The following is a 19668-nucleotide window of genomic DNA, read 5'->3' on the forward strand; positions in this document are numbered from 1 at the left end:
GAAGGAGGCAAGATTAGAAACAGCCGAGGCTCTTGAAGGTGGAATTATGGGTGATTTTTACTTCCTACATTTATAAGTTGAATTTTTTTGTGTGATTAACATGCTATTTTTGTAGCCAAATACTTTGGCTTCAGGGAAGGAGGAAAAAAGATTTGCAGTAGGGAAGCCAGTGTGGAACCTGCTCCTTACTTAGTCTGAAAGCTGGGTTGAGGGGCCTGAGCTGTGGGGGCGGGGAGGGGTCCGGTGGTGGTGGACTGAGTGAGAGGACCACCCAGGGGTGGATTTGGGGCTCTGGCTTGAGTTACTGGGTGGGGGGGTGGGGTGCATCAGTGGAAGATGGAGGTTATACTAGAAAGCGCAGGGGTACATCGGTGTGGCTCAGGAGGTGAGTTCAGTCTGGGGCATGTTGAGTGTGACCTGCTTGTGAAATATGGCTGTGGAGATGTGTATACGCAGATCTGAAGCTCAGGAGGTTAGGTTGGGGAGTCACCAGGTGGTTATCAGTGGGCACGGGAGAGCTCATGTGTGAAGCGGGAGAAACAGTTTTCACAGTGAGGGTGGAGGTAGGGAGCCCAGGAAGGAGAAGAGCAGCCAGAGGTTCTGGACAGCCAGGGGAGGTAACTAGGAGTGTGTCCAGAGCCAGGGGAGGGGAGAGATTGAGGACAATGGAAGCTGTGGCCCAGCTTGCCTCTCGTTAAGGGGAGGACCTGGAGCAGGGTTGGGGAGGGACTGGATCCTGGAGGTCTGAGCAGCAGGGAGGGAGTGGGGGCTCCAGCCTAGGTGGAGACAGGATGGGATGGCTGAGGTTGGGTTCATTTGTTTTTAATTGTGATAGGACATAGTCTGCTGTTTTAACCATTTTTTAAAAGATTTTATTTGTTTATTTTTAGAGAGGGGAGGGAGAGAGAGAGAGAAACATCAATGTGAGGTTGCTGAGGGTCATGGCCTGCAACCCAGGCATGTACCCTGACTGGGAACCGAACCATACTTTGGTTCGTAGCCCGTGCTCAATCCACTGAGCTACGCCAGCCAGGGCCCATTTTAACCATTTTTCAACGTGTAGTTCGGTGGCTTTAGCTGCATTCACACTGTTGAGTGGCTGTGGATGGTGTCACAGTGGGAGGAGGCAGGGAGTTGTCTCCACGGGGGTCTCCTGGAACCCTCAGGCACCTAACTGTAGCCCAGCCCTTTGCTAAAGCCACCACTCTTAGAAACCTTTCATTGCTTCCCATCTGTTTCCCTTTTTTTCCTCTTTTGAATCCCTATAATACTTGGCTTCTTTTTTGATTCTCTGTCTCGGTCTCAGCACAAGTATCATAGGTTGGTGAGGAAAATAAGCTTGTAGGAGCCAGGACCTGTGCCACCCATTCAGCCTTGCTCCTTGAGCCACCAGCTGGTCCCCAGGGTTTGGCCCACGAGCCTTCTGTAAGCCTGGAAGGAATGGAAGTTTAGCTTTAGTGAGAAGCTGACATCAGGATAAATCGACAGGGTGGACCAGGGGACTGACAGTCAAAGAGGGTGGGGAGGCAGAAGCAGAACGAACCACTTTGCCTGTCTCTGAAGAGGTCTGATAGCATTGTATCTATATTTAAACAGCTGGATTTCTAAGAGCACCCTTGTGCGTGCCCCCCTACTCCACTTTAACCATCCCCCAAGGTGTAATTTGGGCCTCTTGGTATGCAGCTTCTGTGCCACTGTCTTATGTAAAGGGCCCTGGTAAAAGCGCCTTGGTTGACTGACTGCTGAAGCACCAAAGCCTTGGAGTTTTCATTTAAGTGCACACTGAGCCACAGCACTGTGTTGGCTGCAGAAGTTCTTGTTAATTTGAGTTGCTTCGAAAAAGTGAATTCCCAAAACAAGGGGAGGACACCTGTTCTTCTCCATACAGAACAAGCCCCATCAGGAACATTGTCTTCGACCCTGGGTGCTGTGAGAGGAGGCACAGAGAACTGGGGCGTCTGAGCTCCAGCTGCCACGCTCTCCCACTCCATCCTCACAAAGAGCCCTGGGGGGCAGCACTCCCTGCCTCCCGTTACCCTAGTGGGACGCTGCTTGCCTGAGCTCCCCCACAGCTAGTTGGTTGGACTGGGGTTTCTGCTACATACGGAGGGAATTTAGAAACTGGCGCACACTGCAGGGAGAGGCAACACTGAGGAACTGTGTGAATGGCCTTTAGCAGGAGGAGCATTGAGCCAGAGGATGAGAAAAGGTGGGAAGATCTTGAAATATTTGAATACGCTTGACGCTTTAGTCAGAGGCAGCGTGATTGTAGTGGGAAGGGCTTTGGATTCCTGCGCCAAGTCTCCCTCTGGCTGGGTCATAAGTCCCTCGAGGTTAGGGATGACCTCTCACCTCTCTCTGCATTGCGTGCTGGTTGTATAGGAAGCACCCTGAATGCACAGATGTGAGTAAAGGCATCTTCCTCCTTCCCCAAAGCAGCTCCCTGGGATTCTTGGTCTTGACCCCCCTGCTGTCTCCAGTACTTGGACCTCGAAAGTGATCTGTCACCACCTACTACATATTTATTCTGTTGCTGCTTAACCACAAACCTAAAGTTTTAAAACAACACAAGTTTATCATCTTCTAGTTGTTAGTTCAGATGTCTGAAATGGTCCTCACTACTCAAGTCCAGGCATCCACAGGGTCCTTCCTGGGGGCGCTGGGCGGAGAGCCGCGTCCTGGCCTTTCCCAGCTTCTGCAGGCAGCCCACTTTCCCTGGCCCGTCGCCCTCCTCCATCCTCAGAGGCTGCACCTTCCGGCCAGTCCCCTGGCACTTTGACACTGACTCTTCCATTGTTGGCCAGGTGCAGGCTGTCAGGATAATCCAGGATTATCTCGCTTCTTTCAGTCTCTAATTAGCGACTTTGACAATCCTTTGTCATGTTAACATCACAGGGATTAGGCCTGACCCTCTTGGGGGACTGTTCTGTTTACCACAGGTCCGAATTTCTCTTACCAGCTTCTTTCCCCTCTGCCTGTGAAACCATGCTCACATAGCCCTGTCCAAAAATACGATCGGAGGAAATTTCCTTCTCAAGCCAGGATCTCACTCTTTCCCTACATCTTTTCAAAAATAGCCTCTACGATGAATTTGCTCCTTAGTTCCTTACTCTGTCTGCTGGAATTCACTCAGAAAAAGTCCTGGCAAGTCCCACTTCCTGCTCAGCAGTTCTGTGTTCTTAGTCCCTGTGGATTTTCCCTCGTGGAAGCCTTTCCCTCCCACTTTCTTGTACACGTCTAACCCATCTTCTTCCAGATCTCCTTTTTTCCTCTCCTGCCTTCGGACCTGAAAGGCTTGGTCTCACTCAATTTGCCTTCCATTGATAATCTTATCCACCCCCCGTGACTCTAATTCTGAACCTCATGCGAAGTAGACCCAGACCTGTAGTTCTTCCTCTGACCTCTTCTCCGAATGCCCTGTTCTGAATTTATTAAGCCTCTGGGGCAAATGAAGGACCCACAGATGGGCACGTATGTGAACCATGTTTAACTTGGCTTGTTACTGCTCTCTCTTCATCTACAAGAGTTCTCTTAATCTCTCCCTTGGTGACTCACGGTACAAACCACTACCTCTGGCTCCTTGATCCTCATCCCTTTACCTCTAGTCTCTGCCACTGCTAGGTGTAGGCCTGTCATCTAGGTGTTCTTGAAAGTGGGAAATACAAGAACATTACTGGGATGCAGAAATAAAATAATGGAACTTAAAAATTCTCTTACAGTCTATTTTTGTTTTAAAATGTGAATAAGTACCTCAGTATATGTAATCCATTAAGTAAGTATGCATATATTTGGGTACATGTCCCTGAATTTTTTATTTTTATACAGCACTATCAAATTCGGTGAGTATGGGTTTCCCAGTTTGTTTTAGCCAAAGAACCATTTGTTTAAATAAAGTCATAATCATTAAAAAATATAAATCAAAGCAAGGCTGTTCTGGTTGGAATGGAGGCAGAGTCCTGCCTGTTTACTCTGGTGGGGGCTCTCAAGGGGCTTTTAGATGTATGTATATTTGGACACCACGGGCACCAGTCAGTTTGGTTCAGATCTGATTACAAGTCTGTGATCATCCGAGTCTTTGAGGACTAGAGTAACAAGAGGTTCCTGACATCCTCGCTCTCCCAGCACATTCCTGCTCACTGAGTCACATCTCTCACCCCTGTGAGCGGGATCACGCACGCACGCCCTAGTAGATCAGTGCTCTACACCTGCTGCCTTTCCCGGGCAGGCCTTTGTGCTCAGCCATCTCTGCAAGTGTGTGTCAGGTGAACGGGCAAGTGGACGCTGAAACTTGTTGGCTAAATTTATGTTTGGGAGCGCAGCAGGCTGTGCTCTGTGGGGATGTGGCCTGCTCAGAATTTGTTTTTTCCTTGACCTTCCAAGTGTGGTCCTTAAGTTCTGGGGTTCTGTGATGTTGCAGGGGGGTCCCTAGGCCCGGTGCACCGCGCAGCAGCACTGAAGTGCTGTCTCCTCCCCGCAGCAGCACTTGAGGGCGTGGTGTTCCTCACGGTTGCAAAGTGGCCCTCTTCCAGGCCTCATTTCCTGGCTTAATGGGTGCTGCTTAACCCCGGGTGTCTCCTAATGTTAGCATAACAAAGGTTTTTAAATGTGTGGAGTAGAAGGAAACTCTCAAAATGTGGTATTACTGACTCAATCCTGTGCTTATTTAACCTCACTGCATTTGCTCTGACTTTATGTAAACGCAGGCTTAAACCAGCCTTTCCCTTTGCAGCCAGGCCAGAGTTTGAGATGTGCCCTCTGTCCTGGCTGATGTTCTCCCCTGGAGGAGAGGAACAAGGGGTGGGAGCTGGAGCTGAGGTCTCAACAGAGCATAAGGGGAAGTAGGCCTGTTGACCTTTGCTGGGTCAGCTGCTCCTCGCCCCTTTGAATGCCCCCCAGCCTTTCAGTCCTAGATGACCCAGCGGCCTGGCATGTGATAGCAGGTGCCGCTGGTCTTCTGGTCCAAGGAGAGGGGCCCCTGGGTTTCTCTAGGGCTCTCAGACATAGTCTCAAGACAGGGAATTTAGGGGTAGGCACTTGACTCACCCTTAAAGCCAGAGTAGGTTTCTTTTTGGTACATTTGTTTCAGGCTGTTTATGAGAAGGCCAGGGCACACACTTACGAGGCATAGACTTTGCCCTAAAGTGTTTACATAATCCTAGATTAGACTAGTTTGCAGCGAGGCACTGTCCCTTTGTTTTTCTAAGACAGGTGGTGGTTTCTTTCTGTGTTTGGTTTTCGTGTGTGTGTGTGTGTGTGTGTGTGTGTGTGTGTGTGTGTGTCTGTGCCTGCTCTTTTCTTTGGTTTTCATTGTAAGACTAACTTTTGCTGTGTCCCCCAGTGGAGGCAAGACCCATTTGATTTCTTCTTACAATTTGCCCAGGTTGCGGATGAATACATGTTTTCCCTGGAGGAGAATAAGAAGGCCAAGGGCCGGCGCCAGCCCTTAAGCAAGCTCCCCCGCCACCACCCGCTTGTGTTGCAGGATTGCGTCAGCGATGATGGTGAGTGTTGTCTTCTGGCTTCACCAGGGGAGCTAGGATTTGATCTGACAGGTCACCAGGAGGCCAAGCTGAGGGCTGAGGGTGGGCCTTTGGCTTAGCTCTTCTTCCAGATACTCCATACAGAGGGCAGGGTGTCATTTGATCCCTAATTTATTATCAGATTTCATTGTATGTTGAAAGTCTTAGAATGTTCCTTACGTAGGGTAATGGCGTGCAGGTTCTTCCCTTTTTTTCTGGGAGGCATAAGGCCGATCTTTCAGGGTAGCTGATTTTGTCACCGAATCAGCCTGGCGCTGAGTGTGTGGCTACCAAGATGTGCCTGTGCCCTCGGGAGGGGCAGAGTCACAGACAGACAGATCTAAAGAAAGGAGACGGTGATCCAGGCGGGGGGAGGTAGTCGTCTGGATTGGCGGTTGGATGTGGAACTGAGGGTGTGAGGGCGGGAGAGGCACGAGCGGAGTGCCTCGCTGCTTTCCAGCTGTGGTTGGGTTTGGAAGCCTCTGTTCAGTGTCTGGAGGGTGTGCACTTGCAGTGGTGCAGAGGTGGTCTTTGGTACCTTTCTTGGCGTGAGTGCGGCCCCTCAGGGAGAGGGGCAGAGGGCAGTGAGCAGAGGCTGGGGTCAGGAGGACGGAGGGGGAAGAGGAGCCTGTGAAGGAGACGGGGAGCAGGCAGGGCTGTGGAGAGCCCAGAGGTGTGCTGCGGGAGCTCATCAGCGCCGCGGGGTCTCCTGTGCTGCCAGGGACCCAGAGACGCAGTAACGTTAGTGCCAATGAGCCTTTCTCGGTGACTGATGCCAGGCCCTTTCCTACTCTGTCCTGTCCTTCCTGGCGCCGTTGGCTGGGTGGGAAGGTCCAGAGCCTCAGCAGCCTCTGCTGCACAGCCCCACACGTCCTTTCTGATCTGATGTCAGCGCCCATCCGCACTGTTCTCCTTGGTAGGAGGATCCTGGTGAGTTGGGTGGGGAAGTGTCTTGAGATCCTGTAGTTAGAATGAGACCAGACCTTGAGCCAGAGTCTTAGGAAGCCCTCTGGTCTTCCTCCAGCCCAGGTTCTCTGTGTAGCAGCAGCCTAGCTTCATGCTTTTCCCCCCTCAAAAGTTGCAGAAAAGCAGAAAATTTACAAAGAGGACAACAAATTACCCTGTAAAGGTGATCACTGAACATTTTAAAGTGTTGATCTTAACTGATTTCTGGTCTGATGTTATATTATATACATGTCTGTCTATATACAGTAATATAATTGAGGTAATAATACACAGCCCCCCAACTTTTTAAAAAAAAGGTTTTATGCAAAAATTTCAAATGTGGAAAAGTTGAGAGAATAAAAACACTGTGTGCTCACCTCCTGTATTCAACAGCTGTTACCATTTTGCCAGAACTGTTTGTTTGCATTGTTTGCATGCATACTGCATACATATCTGCTGTATCATTTGAAAGTGAGTTGTAGTCATAAGTCACTTCATTGAACATACGTTGATGTTCTCCTAAGAAGGATTATCTCCTGTGTAAACACTACTGTTACCACACCTGGTAAAATACGCAGAAATTCCATAGCGTAGTCCAGTCTTCAGTCCAGGTTCATTTTCCTAGCTTATCCCCAAAATATGCTTTATAGTTTTTCTTTAAACCAGTACAAACCAAACTGAAGTCACCCATCTGGGAGTTCTTTGAAGTTTTGTTTTTTTTAGTCTCTTTTAGCCTAGTGTGCCCTTCCTCCCACTTAAAATAGAGGTATAACATTGATATAAAATTGATTGAGGTATAGAACATATTCAGTGAAATGGCACTTCTCAACTACACCGCTCAGTGAGGTTTTATGTATGTAAATGGTAAACTTTGGACTTCTGCAGCTCTCACATAATGGAGTGAACATTTCCTCTCTTCATTTACTATGTGCACAGAGGGAGTGACTTTGGGCCACTCACGGCTTTGTAAACAGAGCAGATGTCAGTGCACTGTTTTTCCTCCTGCTTGTGAGGCTGCTCTGTTTCTTTGGTCCCATCTTAGTCACTTTTATTTTGGCCGGGATGCAGGAAATGGTTGTGCCTTGGGTTGGCACCGTGGTTCCTGGCTAGGCCTGATGCTGGGGCTTGTAGGGGTCAGTTTTCATTGTCCTCATCGGCCTCACTACACAGGGGTACCCTCACTACACAGGGGTACCCCTCAGTACACGGCAGCTGCCAGGTCCCTTTAAACTCAACATGACTTTAAAGGCAGAGTGGATAGCTATTTATATTTAGAGCTGGAACTGCCAGAAGTGAACAAATAGATGGGCCCCTAGTGCAGGCGTGTACCCGAGTGTTCCTTGGGCTGCTCCGCATGGGTCTACAGGGACTCTTGGAAAGCACCTCTGTCTGGGGAGAACTGAGAAGGTCACTGGAGGGTTATAGCCGGGGGTTGCTGGTGCCCACCCATGTCCGGGTGGAGTGATCCCATGAGGTGCCTCAGGTGGGGCTGGCACAGAGCTGGGCTCCTGTCAGGTGCTCTGTTCTTGGGCCCTTTCTTTCTTGCCAAAGAGGGACATCCCGATTGTAATTTCTCATACTGCCCTCACTTGGGGGAGCATCTGGAGAAACCCTCTGGGCATCAGTTTATTTTGATGTTTGCCACTGCCTCTGCATGATTGCCCTCATTCCCTGTAACGTTAGAGTCCTGGGTCTCCCTCACTTTCTCGGCCTTGTTTCTACTGGGAGCAGGTGGGCTCTGCCCGTTTTCTCTCCCTGATTTGGGGGAAGTGGAAAGTGTGCGCCTTTACCAATCCATCTTCTTTGGTGAGCAGTTTTTTGTTTCCATTCAGTAGTGTGTCCCTTTCTTATTGGAAGATGTGCCCAGAGGCGATTCCCTCTCCCAGGCAGTGCTGAGGCCTGAAGCAGCTGCTCTGCTGTGCAGAGTAAGGAGGAGATGCAGACCCGTTAGTGGGCCGGGGGCGAGTGGCGGGCCGGATAGTGAATAGTGCAGGTCTGTAGGCCACACATCTCTGTCGCGTGTTCCTTTTTCCCCTCAACCCTTTGAAAATGCAAAAGCAATCTGGCTCCCAGAGCGGGCTGGATTTGGCCCATGTGCCAGCCCCGGTCTAGACTCGGTGTTACGTGCCGTGGCTGGGACAGGGCTGCATCTTGGACACCCTCCGCCTTCCTCCGAGGCAGAGCCGGGAGGGTTGGTGAGCCCTGTCCAGAAACGGCAGATATCCCTCTAACCTTTCCAGAGGGAGCTGGAAAGTTCTGACTGAAGACAGGGATGTGAAGACTTCTAAGCCTTGCTATTTCCCTCTTGTTTTTTTATCCTTGTTCCCCTTTGTGCAACAAAAGAGAAAACTTAAAAGGTCAGGACTCAACATGCTGACGTAGCGGAGGCAGCACGTAACGTGGCTTCTGGGCGCTGTTCCAAGCTGCTGCCCTTGGGCCAGGGGGGTTGAGTGCTGGCAGCTGTGAGGGGCGAGGAGCGCAGGCCGAACATGTGCAGCAAGGAAGGTAGAGACCATGAATCATTCTGGCCAGAGATGGGGCTGCTGGCAGGACTTCCCACAACGTCGTCCAAGTATCGACAGGGTTCATTGGAAATCACTCCTGCAGTTTGCGTTTATCACCTGAAGGACCTCGGGTGTAGTCCAGACCTGGGACCCGGAGTCCTGGCAGAGCCCGTCTGCTCCCCCGGCAGAGGCATGGGTGTGCTAACTCGTGCTCCGCTTCCTTCTCTAGAGGCATCTGAACAGCTGACCCCTGAGGAGGAGGCAGAGGAGACAGAGGCCTGGGCCAAGCCCCTGAGCCAGCTGTGGCAGAACCGACCCCCGAACTTTGAGGCAGAAAAGGAATTCAATGAGACCATGGCCCAGCAGGCACCTCACTGCTCTGTCTGCATGATCTTTCAGACTTACCATCAGGTGAGCCCGCTCTGTCCCCGCTGTTTGGCCAGGACCAGCAGTCAGAAGGAAGCAGAGTTGAATTGTGGGTACACGATTTGTCACTGGTTGTCTTGGGACAGGCACGTTGTCTTGGTGTCCTCTGCCCCATGCACGTGTACAGGTCAGGCTTCTCAGGCAGATAACCCAGCAGTGCGCGTTTTCCTTGGAGATGTGGCTTAGGCTCGAGGGACACCCTGTGCCTGTTGGCACGCACACTGTTTGCAAAGGAATCTGCTCTTTGTCATCATTCTAGTCAGTGCTTATTCCTCCTAGGTGGTTTGCAGTCCTGGCCAGGAAGCCTGGAGGATGGCGTGTTTCTCGACTACAGCCTGAATTTTAGACGACAGGCCACGTCCTCCAGTGTTCTCTTTCTTTCCCATCGCCACAGTGGTGTCAGCGGTAGTAGAAAGGAACTTGGGAGGGGCAGGAGCAGAGGGCTCTCGGGGGGCGGAGCGTGCAAAGGCTGAGATCAGCTGTGCCCTCTCCCTCCTGGGGCATTTGGTGGCTTCACCGTCACGGGTCTCTCTGAGCCTAGCTTTCGGAGGCCAGGAAGGGATCCACAGCAGCATGTCCCGGGCGACCAGCTCGGTCTCAGACGGGACTTGCCCAGGCTGGACAATCAGTCTTTTGATGGTGGTTAAAAGTGGCATGGCTGCCACGGAGCCTGGCAGGGCGCCAGGCTCGTATTTGCCAAAGGATGGAACCTCAGACCAACATGCTTTGGACTAAACTCACTACTTTCCACTGACAAAAAGAAAAACTGAAGAACTGTATGTGCCCTGGCCTGTAAGGGGAAGGGCAAGGCCTGGCTGTTCTGTCCAGCAGACCTACCGAGCGGGCCTCCAAGTTTTATGAGTGGTGTAGGCCAAGGGTTGACACGCTTCTAATGCCATCCTTGGAATGGGGGTGATGGTGCCATCCAGTGGCAGAGCCAGCAGATTTTTGTAGCCAGGATGTTTGCCAAGAGAAGTGCATGGACATGACATTCTTCCTGAAGGGTCCCCGAGCCGGGAATCGCAGGTTGGCTGCAGCTCAGGTGACCTGTGGACTGGGACCACATGAGGAGATCAGTGTTGGCCCCTTGGGAGCACCTGCTCTGCATGGTCTCCCTGCGTGGAGGCCTCCGAGCGGAGCAGCACATAGGCAGCCCACAGCAGCAGCCTTGCTAACATCTCAGTGCATTTTATTACCGCTTGGTTTGGGAAGATTGAAATCCCAGTTGCCTCTTACTCCACTCCCTTTCCTCGGCTGTCTGTCCCCTAGGGGCCTTTGTTTGATGCTGCTGTGAGAAATTGAATTTGAGTCATTAGAGGTAACTTCAATTAGCAGCTCGGGGATAACGGCTGTGCCCCTGGGAGCCAGTCAGTCAGAGAGCCGGCTTCCTGCTGACGGAGCAGGCGGAGAGCCGGGAGCACGGGCGTGTGCACTGAGGTGTGCGCTCTCTCTCTCTCTCCTCAGGTTGAGTTTGGAGGCCTGAGTCAGAGCTGTGGAAGTGCTGCAGGTTTAGCCTCCCAGAAGCAGAGGACCAAGCCATTAATTCCAGAGATGTGCTTCACCTCGACGGGCTGCAGTACGGACATCAACCTGTGCACCCCGTACCTGGAAGAGGATGGCACCAGCCTTCTGGTCTCCTGCAAGAAGTGCAGTGTCCGGGTCCACGCCAGTGAGTGCCTGTCACCGCCCCTTCAAGTTGTGTCCTGGGGGCGTGGCCTTCTCATCTGAAGTCCTCGCCTCCACTGGCCTCCCCCGCAACCTCCCCGTGGCCTCCCCAGCCCCGCACTGCAGAGGCAGCTCATGTGTTCTTGGGAGTTGGTCGTGATTGAGACTGAGTTTCATGAGCCTCCAGGGTCCATGATTTCACAGCCAGCTCCTTGCTGTCCTCTTGTTTCACATACCAGGGCAGCATCAGTCCTCACTACTCACTAGGTGTTTGAACCAGTGAATCTACGTTTCTGACTTTTTGAGGCTGAACACTGGGTGCCTGATGCTAGAATTCAGGGATTTCTGTAAGGTTAGGTTGTAACTTTGGGATGTATCTCATGGAAAAGAGTTGAAAATCTTCGCTCTGACTGTGGCCTCTGGGTTTCATTTGCTCATCTTGGTGTCCTTGTTAGGTTGCTATGGGGTGCCCCCTGCAAAGGCTTCTGAAGACTGGATGTGTTCTCGTTGTTCAGCCAACGCCCTGGAGGAGGTGAGTGCGTCCACACTGCTACCCTCGTCTCTGCAGACTTGGAGTCCACTCAGGGCTAGACTGTTTCCTGTGGACTTGATATCCCCAGCAGTCAGCAGAGGGCCTGGTGCACAGTGAGGTCAGAGAAAAGGGACTGTCAGAACCAATCACCATGACACCGAGAGTGGTTACTGCCCACCCACAGCAGGGCATGAGTGGGGTCTGGAAGCTGTGTTTACTCCGTGGTGTCAGGGCCAAGTAGAGGCCTCCTGTGGGCGAGCCATGGCCCCCTCTAGGGAGCTTAGCCCCTGGGCTGGAGCACCAGAACGGGGCTCAGGTGGGCCATCTTGTAGCTCTCTCTCCATTCCCTCCACCACCTCTCCCCAAACCTGGCTGTACCCCACATAGGAAGCTGTCTGAGCCTTGCAATGCCTCTGGTTTGAGCAGAATGTCATTCGTGTCTTTGCTTCCAGCTGTTGTTATTTACAGGAGCAGTGAAGAGGATTATGTTAAGTCAGGTGAACACTTGGTGCACTTAAGCCCCAAGTGGCCTCCTCGTCTTCTTCCAGGGGAGTCCTGGTTACAGGGGCTGCGTGGGCAAAGCCCATGTGACATTTGGCTCCTTTTTTGTGTGGAGGCCACAGTTGCCCAAAGGAAGTCAGATGGGTCGTTAATGACTTGGTGGTAACCACGTTCCTCCCCTCCCGTCTTGGCAGGACTGCTGTTTATGCTCATTACGAGGAGGAGCCCTGCAGAGAGCAAATGACGACAGGTGAGTTTTCCGAGCAGCGTCTCAGAATGTGCACTTCTGAAGCGGCGTGCAGAGGCACTCAGGGCAGCGGCTGATCGTCAGAATGACTGATGAGGTTTTGGGAAGCACATTGCTCGAAGCTGGCATAGCATCTCTAAGACTAATTTAAAAATGGGATGCCAGGGGGAGCCAAGAAATCCCAGTCCTCTCCAAGTCTATCTTCCCCTGAGGTAGAGATGTAAGTAACGTCCTCCTTTTGCAGGAGCTAAGAAGGGCTCTCGAGGATCCCGTCAGGGGTAATGGTGCAGGGGTTTGAAGGGCTGGAAGTGAGGGGAGCTATCTTGTTGCAGATGGGGCTGGTGCAGAGACGCCCGCAGCCGTGGGCTAGTGAGCCTTTTCTGCAGGCAAGCTCTCCCTGGCTTAGACCTGCTGTTTGGAGTGAGGGCAAGTGTCATTGAGGAGGACAGCAGGACATTGAGAAGAGCTCAGCCAAGCCTACTTGCTATTGAATCAAACCTACGGAAGTTTCTGGGCATCTTAGCCCAGAGCTGGGCTTCTCAGCTGTCGGGCAGCTCATTTCCCCCCAGCTGAGTCTTTGTGCTTGGCCTTGGCTTACTTGATCTGAGGTAGAAACGTAAGGTGAGCCAGGTTTTTGCCCTGGAAGAGCTGCCTGTCCAGGGTGTGGTGCTCACAGGTCGGTGGGCAACCAGTGGTCAGCATCCTGCTTCCAGCTAAAGTCCTGTCCGGCCTCCTGCCTCACAGGCAGCCCCCGCCTGCTGTTCCAGGTAAATGGCCACTGGGCGTGCTGCTCCCGCTTCTTTAAAGGCACTTGCTGACATCACTTGAGGTCATCGTGTTCCTCACAATTCCAAGATAGCGCCGTTGAGGTTCTTCTGTATTTGGAGTGGAAATGGCTCTGCTTGAGCTCCTGCTTTTAATTAATAATTCTTGTTCTGCCTTGTAGGGCCATGCAAAACAGATCTGTTCCCACTCTCATGTAATAGGCCTGTGAGTACTGCAGACAGCTTCCATGTAGCCCCGACACTGCCCGTCGGAGGTTTCCGCTGGCTTGGCCTTAGTTGCTTTCCCCATCTCAGTTGTTTTCACCGTGGGGCACCACAGCCTCCTGGAGTGTCCAGGTCTTACTCTAATTGTCTGAGGGGGTTCGTTGAACAGGCTATCAAGAGTGCATGGGTGCTGGGTCAGATCTTAGAGAGCGAGACTGCTGTGGGTGAGGGGGGCAGAAAGGAGAGGCGGTTTCAGCCCGAGGGAAGAACAGTTTGGGCAGAGGCCTGCAGGGGAGAGCTATGGATATTGGCAGATGGGGGCACAGTTGGAGATACTTTGAGGAAGCGCTTGGGTCCTAAAGTAAAAGAGGGCTAGGTAGAGCTCTCATTTATTCTCATTCCCTGAAATCTGCCACACTCAATTAGCTCTTTTCATTTTGCAACAGACTGTGAGTGAGTTAGTGCTTTAAGAAGTGCACACCCGCCACACCAGGGCAGTGTGGTGGGGACCTGTTTGCACACACTCAGTGTGGAGACCCTGGGGATCATACCTCCCTGGGTCCCGGGGATTTGCTCGTGGAGGTCAGCGGTCATGTTGGGTAAGGGAGGAAGTGCCATCCGTGGTTCCTCTGAGAGAAGAAGGCCATAGGGCACTAGAGACACAGAGGACTGAGGCAGCTTTCACTTTCTGGCAGATGGGTCCACGTGTCATGTGCTGTGGCAATTCTGGAAGCGAGGTTTGTCAACATTGCAGAAAGAAGTCCAGTGGATGTGAGCAAAATTCCTCTGCCCCGCTTCAAGCTGGTAAGGAAGACGAGATGGGCTCGCAAACTCTGCATCACTACCTGGCTTACAAGTCTCGTACCACTTCTGCTTGGCCCAGCGGCTAGCCTTCACCCCTTGGTTGTCATCAGGGTTTGTGACACTCGCCCTCTGGTTAAAAGTCATTAATGAGGATGCCTGTAATCAGATGGGAGATTCGGAGAGGGTTTGTGTGCTCTCCTGTTGGGGGCGGAGGTGGACTCCTGCGGGTTTGGCCCTGCGTTTGGGCAGGGGAACGGTAGAGGAGACTGTGCCGTGGGTTCCCGGAGTCACCGGCTTACCCCCCCGTGTTGTAGAAGTGTGTCTTCTGTAAGAAGCGGAGGAAAAGAGCTGCTGGTTGCTGCGTGCAGTGTTCCCATGGCCGTTGCCCGACCGCCTTCCACGTGAGCTGTGCCCAGGCCGCAGGAGTGATGATGCAGCCAGATGACTGGCCTTTCGTCGTCTTCATTACCTGCTTTCGGCACAGGATTCCTAACTTGGAGGTGAGGGGGAGTGCCATTCTGGAATCCTCTTAACAGTTTCCAGGATCATTTTCTCTGCAGGCTGTTTGTTTGTTGTGTCAGCAAGTATTTCCTCAAGCATTATGCTTCATGGAGAGTGCTGATGAGCACGGGAGTGAGAGACAGCCCCGTTCGTCGCTGCTCCCTGCCTGGCAGCAACTTCCCAGTCCAGCGACACCAAGCTGCCAGTGGTCGGCTCCTTCTGGTATCGCTGTCCTTATGTGCCTCTCCTCCAAGATACAGCTCCTTGAGGATTCATCTTTTCATTAATCTAAGTGTCCCTATTTAGCATGGTGTCAGGGACGTAACAGAAGCTCTGTGAATGTCGTGAACTGATGGGGAGAGCTCCCAGCAGCTAGCCATTAACCACCACACGGTGGAGATTTTGCACTTCCCTAAACGTTGAAGCCCAGAGAAAGCTGCGCATGATTTTAGCTAGAGGAGTTATGGAAGGGTTTGCACGGAAGGTAGCACTTGAAGTGGGTCCTGAACGATAAGCAGGAATGGTGTGCATGAGGGCATTCAAGGCTTCAGAAACAGAACAGGTTCAGAAAAATGAACACGTACAACGGCTCTGGGACCCTGGCGGGCAGGGCACCTGCAGGGCAAGCAGCCCCAGGGGGTGGAGGCCGGGACTGCACGAGATGAGAACTGTGCCAGTGTTTTGATATGCCACTCTGGTGGATTTAAGGATTGAAGGAATAAGAATTTAAGGCAGAGAGACCGGTTAACCTAGGGAGATGGGAGGCCTGAAATGGGAACACATAGACAGAGCTTTGGGGTCACTTTTAACATTTTCCCTGTACCATTTGGGGTGGTGGAAAAGTCCTTGTTGGCTGACTGGAGTCACCTTTTTCATAGAGCTATGTTACTGAGTGTGGGAGCTGGTCGGGGGTGGGTTAGGGGCTTTGGAAGATGGGAAAATAGTCTGTGTAAGCATGAGACTCGGGAAGAGGAAACGCTTGAGGCAGCATTGAGTCCTGCCTCTGGTAGGGAACGAGAAGTTTTGTCATGGAACAGATAGTGAATGTGTTGCACTTCACATCCTTAAATGGGTGGCCATAGACTGCTGAAGCTGTGAGGAAATGGTTCTGTTGAGTGTTTCTTTCATTAATTCATTTTCCACATATTTGTTGGGCATCTGCTACATGTCAGGAAACAAGTGAGTTGATAGTGTATCAGGTGGGGAGAAGAGCAAAGGATAAAGATAAGGCAGGAAAAGGGGAGTGAAAGGGGAGGCCTTGAGCAGCAGTGTTAGTAAGTTGACATTGGGATATGAGGGAGCCAGCATGCATATAACTGGGGGATAGCATTTCAGGTAGAGGGAACAGCAGTGCAGAAACCTGGGGCAGGAACACACTGCTTACAGAACAGCAGGGAGGGCCGCGTGGCCGGAGTGCAGCACTGGAGCAGCTTGAGGAGCAACAGTCGGACACAAGGCCACAGGTGCCCTGTGATCCTGTTTCTATCAAAGCACGTTCAGAATAGAAGGGTGATGTGAGGGTCCCAGAGATGGCAGGGCCCTTGTAATGAAGAAGCATTTGTCACATGTAGCCGAGGACATCCAGGGAAACTCAGTCTTCGTGCCCTAGCCTTGAGGGCAGAGCTGGTGCTGAGATCTGTGGGGCATCGTGTGGGGGCCCCTGGCCGCAGGCCACCTGCCAAATGTCTGATGTGTGTCTCAGTTGTGTGCGGTACTGGGTGCTATCTGGTCAGTTCCTGGCAAGAAACAGGGAAGTCACAAGAGTCTGTCCATGGAATTTGGGGTAAGACAGCGTGGTATGAGGACAGCTGAGGACTGGGAATTAGGAAGGAGCTACATTTATTCAAGAAAACACGGTGCTGGTTTCTTCCAGTATCCTGGCTGGGGTGTAGGTACCTGGAAAGACGTGTTTCAGCTCCCATCCCTCAGTCGTTTTCACTGTTCCATCCCTTTGCTGTCTTTCCCTGGTAAGGAGGAACCAACTAATTTGGGGCCCCATCTGCCAGACCTGTCTGTGGGAGTGACCCAAGTCTGTTTCTTCCAGCGTGCCAAGGGAGCCCTGCAGAGCATCACTGCGGGCCAGAAGGTTATCAGCAAGCACAAGAACGGGCGCTTCTACCAGTGCGAGGTGGTCAGGCTCACCACTGAGACCTTCTATGAAGTCAATTTTGATGATGGCTCCTTCAGCGACAATCTCTATCCTGAGGACATAGTGGTAACTTCTGGAAGGAGCTTCTTGGGCAGTTTGGGGCTGGGGTGTGACCAGGTCTCGCTGGCAGACTTAGACTGGCTGTGGGCCTCCTTTTTTCTGGCCAGGCCTACAGTTTCACCAGTTGGTCCCAGAACAAAAAGCCTTTGTACTGGTCTCTATGTGGAAATGAAATGGTGTGCTGCTAGGGCACCGTGTGTCCTCTAGAAGCTGCAGGAATCAGCGTTTTCTGCATTTTTCTGAAACCTGCCTGTACTTTGGTCTAAACTACCCTGAAGGCATTGTGATGTGGGTGAGGGAGCCCAGGCTTTGGGATGGCCCGTGTGCAGTACCATTTCCATTGCTCAGTAGCTGTGTGAGTTTGGGAGAATTATCCAGTTCTTTTCTGCCATGCCCTCTTAGTAGATATATGGTCTCGGCTTTTGGTTCTTTATAGCGTAAGCCTTCGGGGCTGAGCAAAAACTGCTTGGACAGATGCCCCTGTTCTGCTTGTCTCATCAACACTTGAGATACAAGGCCTGCCTGGACCGAGTCCTGGGTTTCCTGGCTCGGCACTCAGGACTTTGTTCAGGTTTCCCCTGCCCCTGCCCTGCCTTTCGTGGGTTACACTGAGCATCAAGGTAGTGGGATCGGGCCACTTTTAGCAAATCAGTGTTTTCCTTGTTTATGCCACATTAGCAACCTAGCTGCTAAAAGCACATTAGTTAGTTACAAGGTAGTAAGGATGACAGTATTTGTGGCAATAAAGTAGCTGTGATTTAATAAGCTCTTCAGCATGCTAGGCAGTATGCTAAGTGCTTTATGTTAGGTATTTCTGTCACCTGTCATACCAACTCTGAGAGATAGGTGGTATTAACTCTAACCTACAGAACAGTGATGTCAGGACTCTCTTCTCAAAGTTACTGAGAACGCCTTGGCTGGTGTGGCTCAGTGGGTTCGATGTCGTCTTGCAAACCGACAGGTCGCCAGTTTGGTTCTTCGTCAGGGCACATGCCTGGGTTGTGGCCAGGTCCCTGATGTGCAAGAGGCAACCAATCGATGTTTCTCTCACATCGAGGCTTCTTTCCCTCTCTTTTTCCTTCCCTTTCTAAAAAAGTAAATAACATTTTTAAAGGTTTTATTTCTTTTCAGAGAAAGGGAGGGAGAAAGAGAGGAAGAGAAACATCAATGTATAGTTGCCTCTCGTGTGCCAACTGGGGACCTGGCCTGCAACCCAGGCGTGTGCCGACTGGGAACTGAACCTGCAGCGACCTTTTGGTTCACAGGCTGGTGCTCAATCCACTGAGTCACACCATCCTGGGCTAAAAACATTTTTTAAAAGTAAAAGTTACTGAGGACCCCGAAGAGCTTGTGTTTTGTGGGTTATGTCTATCAATATTTACTCTATTAGAAGTTAAAACTGAGATTGACTTGAGATAAACTATTTTTAATGAAAAACTATTTTATTTATTTTTAATCCTCACTTGAGGATATATTTTAGAGAGAGTGGAAGGGAGTGAGGAGAGAGAGGGAGAGAAACATCGATTGGTTGCCTCCCATACATGCCTTGAGCAGAGATCGAACCCACAGCCTAGGTATGTGCCTTGACTGGGGATTGAACCTGCAACCTTTTGGTGTATGGGATGATGCTCCAACAACTTAAGCCCCCCAGCCAGGGCAAAAATAACCTCGTTTTAGAACAAAAATGAGTTGGAAGAATGCCATTTGCAAATAACTTTAATGTTACATCTTCAGTCTGTTGCAATTTATTGTTTTGGTTCAAAAGACATGAAGAAAATTAAGTCTCACAGACATGTAATTGGAGAGGGGGGGAGTATTTTAATAGCCTTTCAGATAATTATGGTGTTCTTTAATATTGCACCAAAACTCAACGAGTGTTGGTTTCCTTAAACTTCGGTGCAGTGTGGAGTCTGAAAGCAGGTCAGTGAGCTTCGTGTAGCCGGTCACATTAACGTCCACAGCTCCACCGTCACTGAGCAGGTCTCCCCCACGCAGGGCTTTGTAGCGCCACACACATCGGTGTGATGGGCCGTGCAGGCCTTTCAAAGGTGAAATTTTCTTACACATGATCAAAATCACCTTCACTTGTATTATGACTCGTCTCAGAAAAATCTTTAAATTTGGGGAAGCTTCAAGCTCATGTTGCTTCTAATTTTTGTTTGATAGCTTAGATTTATATCTTTGGCAGCACTTGATACTGTTGGTTGTTTTCCTTGAAGTGACAGGCTCACTTCCTTCATTTCGAAGATGTCTGCCAGTACCCAGGGTCTAAAGCTTATGTTCCATGAAAAGAGCAGCTGCTTCAACTCACAACTCAGACGGTTACACAGTATCCTTCATGTAGCAGATGGGCTGCTGAGCATGCTTCCCTGAGGTAGATGGTGGTCACCCCTTTGCTCAGGTGGGCCCTCCTTTCATGCTTCTCCTTTATTGTTCCCTCAGAGTCAGGACTGTCTTCAGTTGGGTCCACCTGCTGAAGGGGAAGTAGTTCAAGTGCGATGGACAGACGGCCAAGTCTATGGAGCCAAGTTTGTGGCCTCCCATCCCATCCAGATGTACCAGGTAGCCACAGGTTTTTGCTGGGTGCTGGAGGGTACTTGATTAACTCAGTGTTGCCTCTTGGGCCAGAGGTATGTCTTTGCTCTTGGGAGAGCTAAGGGCTTGGTAACAACCCTTTCAGAGCTAGGGGCTGCCCTATGTCCAGGCTGGCAGCTGTGGCTTCAAACATGGCGGTCCTTCAGTGTTCTGAATTCTTCCTGTGACTACAGGACATCGCCACTGTGCCTGGGGATCCAGGGACAGAGTCAGGGATATCTTAGCCAAAGG

General features: G+C 51.2%; 1 protein-coding gene across 2 annotated transcripts in view; it reads left to right on the plus strand.

Moving 5' to 3' along the window:
- The window catches only part of KDM4A (lysine demethylase 4A), a 40032-nt gene that overhangs the window by 18893 nt on the left and 1471 nt on the right, over positions 1-19668 (plus strand). For both annotated transcript variants that reach the window (XM_045858749.1, XM_045858750.1), the window contains exons 12-20: positions 5381-5501; positions 9198-9379; positions 10859-11063; positions 11515-11591; positions 12287-12342; positions 14024-14132; positions 14447-14632; positions 16678-16848; positions 19285-19404. In XM_045858749.1, the coding sequence (XP_045714705.1) occupies positions 5381-5501; positions 9198-9379; positions 10859-11063; positions 11515-11591; positions 12287-12342; positions 14024-14132; positions 14447-14632; positions 16678-16848; positions 19285-19404 (1227 nt within the window). The remainder of the gene's footprint in view (positions 1-5380; positions 5502-9197; positions 9380-10858; positions 11064-11514; positions 11592-12286; positions 12343-14023; positions 14133-14446; positions 14633-16677; positions 16849-19284; positions 19405-19668) is intronic.

The sequence above is a fragment of the Phyllostomus hastatus genome, unplaced genomic scaffold (assembly GCF_019186645.2).
Source record: "Phyllostomus hastatus isolate PE091 unplaced genomic scaffold, TTU_PhHast_1.1 phas_scaffold_182, whole genome shotgun sequence".
Lineage (NCBI taxonomy): Eukaryota > Metazoa > Chordata > Mammalia > Chiroptera > Phyllostomidae > Phyllostomus > Phyllostomus hastatus.